At 25.9% G+C, this 4020-nt stretch overlaps 3 protein-coding genes across 3 annotated transcripts, besides 4 other annotated features; 2 read left to right on the top strand and 1 right to left on the bottom strand.

Annotated features, from left to right (window-relative positions):
* Nucleotides 1–142: 142 nt before the first annotated feature.
* Nucleotides 143–187: a sequence feature (AT_rich).
* Nucleotides 188–694: 507 nt separating this feature from the next.
* EDI_279800 (G2/mitotic-specific cyclin-B, putative) lies at nucleotides 695–1672 on the top strand (the record flags this gene model as incomplete). Its single annotated transcript, XM_001737846.1, has 2 exons — nucleotides 695–1068; nucleotides 1126–1672. 2 exons carry the CDS (start codon nucleotides 695–697, stop codon nucleotides 1670–1672), a joined length of 921 nt encoding a protein of 306 aa, XP_001737898.1.
* Nucleotides 1673–1697: 25 nt separating this feature from the next.
* Nucleotides 1698–1829: a sequence feature (AT_rich).
* A 10-nt stretch (nucleotides 1830–1839) lies between these two features.
* On the top strand, nucleotides 1840–3222 carry EDI_279790 (uncharacterized protein; the record flags this gene model as incomplete). Its single annotated transcript, XM_001737845.1, has 1 exon — nucleotides 1840–3222. The coding sequence occupies one exon, from the start codon at nucleotides 1840–1842 to the stop codon at nucleotides 3220–3222; it is 1383 nt and encodes a 460-aa protein (XP_001737897.1).
* Nucleotides 3212–3262: a sequence feature (AT_rich).
* Nucleotides 3263–3369: a microsatellite.
* Nucleotides 3370–3388: 19 nt separating this feature from the next.
* Nucleotides 3389–3970, bottom strand: EDI_279780 (tuberin, putative; the record flags this gene model as incomplete). Its single annotated transcript, XM_001737844.1, has 1 exon — nucleotides 3389–3970. The coding sequence occupies one exon, from the start codon at nucleotides 3968–3970 to the stop codon at nucleotides 3389–3391; it is 582 nt and encodes a 193-aa protein (XP_001737896.1).
* Between the last annotated feature and the right edge of the window lie 50 nt (nucleotides 3971–4020).

Here is a 4020-nt window from a genome sequence, read left to right as displayed (position 1 = left end):
TTATAATAATAAAACCAATTCTTCTTTATAAATTGAATATATTCTGATATTTTAATTTTTTATGCTTGTTAATTTTGTTTCTTTTTTTTCTATGTAATTATTCACTTTATTCATATAAAAACATCTTTAAGATTGTACTAACTTAATTATTCAATAGATATATTATTTCAATTAAAAATATTATTTTGAAGACATTTAATCATAAAAAAGAGTAAAAGTAAATTAGATAGAGATATCTAGTCTTTAAAAAGTTCTCAACTCTATTCTTTTGTTGAATAAAATAATCATAGAAACAACAATAATAGTGATACAACTACCACTTCTATCAAAAAAAATATATTTTATCAATAGACAAGAATAAAGATTAAGAAACAAACTATTTTTATTTTTCGCTTAAGAAAAAGAAGAATATGAAAAAAACTTTAAACAATTTAAATTTATTTTCTTATTGAATTTTTGTATTACCCCAATAATAATATACACACAATACCGATAACTCTCTTTTCAGTATATACCAATTCAAAGACAATAACTTTTCTCTAACAAAAGAGTGTTAATAAATAAAGAATACCATGTATCTGATAATTAAAACTAAAAAATGAAAAACTCAATTTATAAATTTTGAGATTTAAAAGAAAAAATCTGAAACGAAAAGAGAAAAAGGGCAAACTGAAATAAACAGTAAAGGTGAAAAATGCAAAGACAAACAGAGTCTTTAGTCTATGCACCATCATCAAAACGAGGTATTGAAAAAATGAGCGAAACTAATATCATTCAACAAAATATTCAACAAAATATTAGAGACATTGATTCATTTGATTGTGATGACCCTTTTTTCATGACAACGTATGCAAAGGATATATTCAAATATTTAAAAGAAGAAGAAGAGTTAACGATAATTCCTACTGGTTTTATGTCAGGCCAATTATATATCACACCAAAAATGAGACAAAAATTAGTTGATTGGATTGCTGAAATCTCTACAGTATTAACATTGTTATCTGAAACATATCTGTTAACGATATATATTATTGATAAATACCTTTCATTAAATAAAACTGTTGAGCGGTTTGTTCTTTCTTTAGTTAATGTCTTTGATGTCTTATTTAACTTATTTTTTATTAGAAATAATTTTCAATTACTTGGTGTTGCTGCTGTTTTGATTGCTTCAAAATTTGAAGAATATTCATATGTTATTGTAAGTGATTTAGTTACATTAACAGGAGATGCATATACTGCTGATATGATCAAAAATATGGAATGTCAAATTTTGAATACCCTGAACTTCCAAATCATTAGACCAACTCCTTTAGATTTTCTTCGTCGTTTTTCAAGAGCAGCTGATAACACAGAAAAACCACACATCACTGCTCGTTATTTGATTGAACTAGCAACATTAGATTATCAATTAATGGAAAAAAAAGTAAGTCTACTTGCTGCTGCATCAGTGTATCTTGGAAGAAAAATGTGTGAAACGACCCCTTACTGGGATGAAACAATGGCTTTTTATTCTGGGTATTCTGAACAAGACATTCTTGATACAGCAAGAAGTCTTAACATTTTACATAAATTTACAATGTGTTCTAAGAGTAATTATTTAAAAATAAAAGAGAAATTTGAAGACGAACAGCATAAGTACGTTTCTCTTCTTCCTCCTTGTCCTGATTTTTAAATTACTTTTTTGTTACATTTTGTTGTTTTATATAACTAAATATTTCATTTATTAAAAATAATGAGTTTTTGTTATTTTTTAAAGAAAATAATAGTATAATTAAAAAATAACAAATTTACTATTATTATATAATATTAAAAAAATAAAACTAAAAAATCATTTTCATAATGTCACAGACTGAATGGTCTTTGGATTTTTCTGATTCAAACGAAATATCATTCGATGGACCTTCAGCCATACATAAATCTATTTATTCAATTCCATATTCAGAACCTTCAAATTCATTTGTTTGCATATGTTGTAATACACTTTTCTTTGCAGAAAAGAATGTGTTGCGTTATTGTTCATTTGGAAGTGATAAAATTGAACGTATTGAATTAACTAAACCAATAATTCATCTTGCCTCTCTTGATGAAGGAATTATAGTAATTTGTGAAGATTATATTATTGTTTACAATGTTAAAAGTGGGTTTTTTGAAAGACGTAAATATTCGAATTACAATAAAGTTATTGTACATTGCAATGCTTCTTCAAATGGCCAAACTATATTTTTTATGACAGAATCCGCAGTAATTAGTATGAGTTGGCCAGAAATGGAAAACCAACAACGTCTTTCATTTATAGAGACTGATACTCAATTACAAAATATTAAACAAATAGCAGGAGAGGACAAATTAATTCTTGTTTATGGTATCTCTCTTTCAGCTTTTCTTTGTATTTTTGAAACAAAAGCTGTGATTGCAACAACAACAAAAATGTTATTAGTAAATATCACTTTTGATGATCTTGTTGTTGATTGTATTCATGCTAAAAACAGATTATTTATTCAAACTCAAAAAGAGTTCTTGGTCTTTGAACAAAAGATTAGTTCTTTAGATAAATTAAAAAAGTTGGGTTCATGGAAAATTCCTGATAACACGCAATGTAAATTAAACCCTTATGGTGCTTCTTTCTTAAATGGTAAAACATGTATCTTTTTTAGATGGACTTCTGATATGAAACAACCTCATATTGATCGGATTGTATTTGGAAGTAATTTTGTTGACATTATTACTGTTGTTAATAAAAATCAAATTATTTCAAAGACTCTAGGCGGATTTTTACTAAGTGAAATCCCTGAAATTGACAAAGCAGAAATTAGAGAAACTAAAAAAATTGAAAAGAAAAAAGTTGATGAAGAACAACCTTCTTTACCACAACAACAAATTAAACTTCAAACAGAAACCGAAGAGGTCCAAGAAAGTTCAAAACAAGAAATAACAAAAGACATAGAAACACCTAGTAGTAAAATCAATACAAATAACAACAATCCTTCTCCAGCACTAGTTGTCGCACCTGAAATTGACCAAACAATAAGATCCCCAACACCAAAGAATATAACTAAAAGAAAAGAAATTGATAAGGAAAAGGAATTAAAAAGAAGAAAAATATTAGAAAAATTTAATCAAACTAATCAGTCATTAGCTAAAGTTGTTTCTTTCCTTAAAGGATTAGAAGAAAAGCCATATTGTTCTGAGTTACCAGATCTATTAAAACAGCTTAAATTTTAAAATACAAATTAATTTTTTTGTTATTTGAATATTTTTTTATTAACAACAAAAAAAAGAAAAGAATAAAAATAAAAACAAGAATTATTTTAATATATAATAAGTTGATAATTAAGAATTAAAAGTATATAATATAGAAAGAAATAAAAAAATTTTAACAAATTGTAAATTAATTTTCTTGTTTAGTAGTTTCTTTATCATCTAAGAACATACTGATTGTTGATAAATATCCTTTTTGTGAGAATGTTGGATTCTTTGGAATTATGTCATCTATCATTTGTTTTCTTTGTAAATATGGTAACATTACATCATCTCCTATAGTTCTTTGTTTTGAGTTGTCTGATGCATTAAAGGCTGTTTCTCTTATTAATTCTCCTAAAATATCTTCAGGAACAACCATATTATCTAATAATGGTCCAAATACTCTTACATCTTTTTTTCTATGTATTTCAATAGTATCAACACCACACATTCCTGGTTTAATGATTATTTGACTTGAGATATTTCCATTATTTTGTTCTTCAATTTCAACTTGGTTTTCTTCTTGATAATTTTCATTCCATATTACTATAACATGATCTTCACTGATTAATTTCCATTTTCTTTCTTCATTACCTTCTATAGATGGCATTCTAACACTCTCATGATAAACACATTCTCTTGTTGATGATTTATAATAAAGAACAGTTATACCATCATTTCCTGTTTTTTCCATTCCTCCAATAAATCCATTGTATTTCTTAATATCCATTTGTTCTCCTAATGAACTTGAGAATCCTTCATACTTCTGAAACTCACAAT

Source organism: Entamoeba dispar, genomic scaffold (genome assembly GCF_000209125.1).
Source record: "Entamoeba dispar SAW760 scf_1105229460893 genomic scaffold, whole genome shotgun sequence".
Taxonomy (NCBI): domain Eukaryota; phylum Evosea; order Mastigamoebida; family Endamoebidae; genus Entamoeba; species Entamoeba dispar.
The sequence above is the reverse complement of the archived record's forward strand: the minus strand, read 5'-3'. Positions and strand labels throughout refer to the sequence as shown.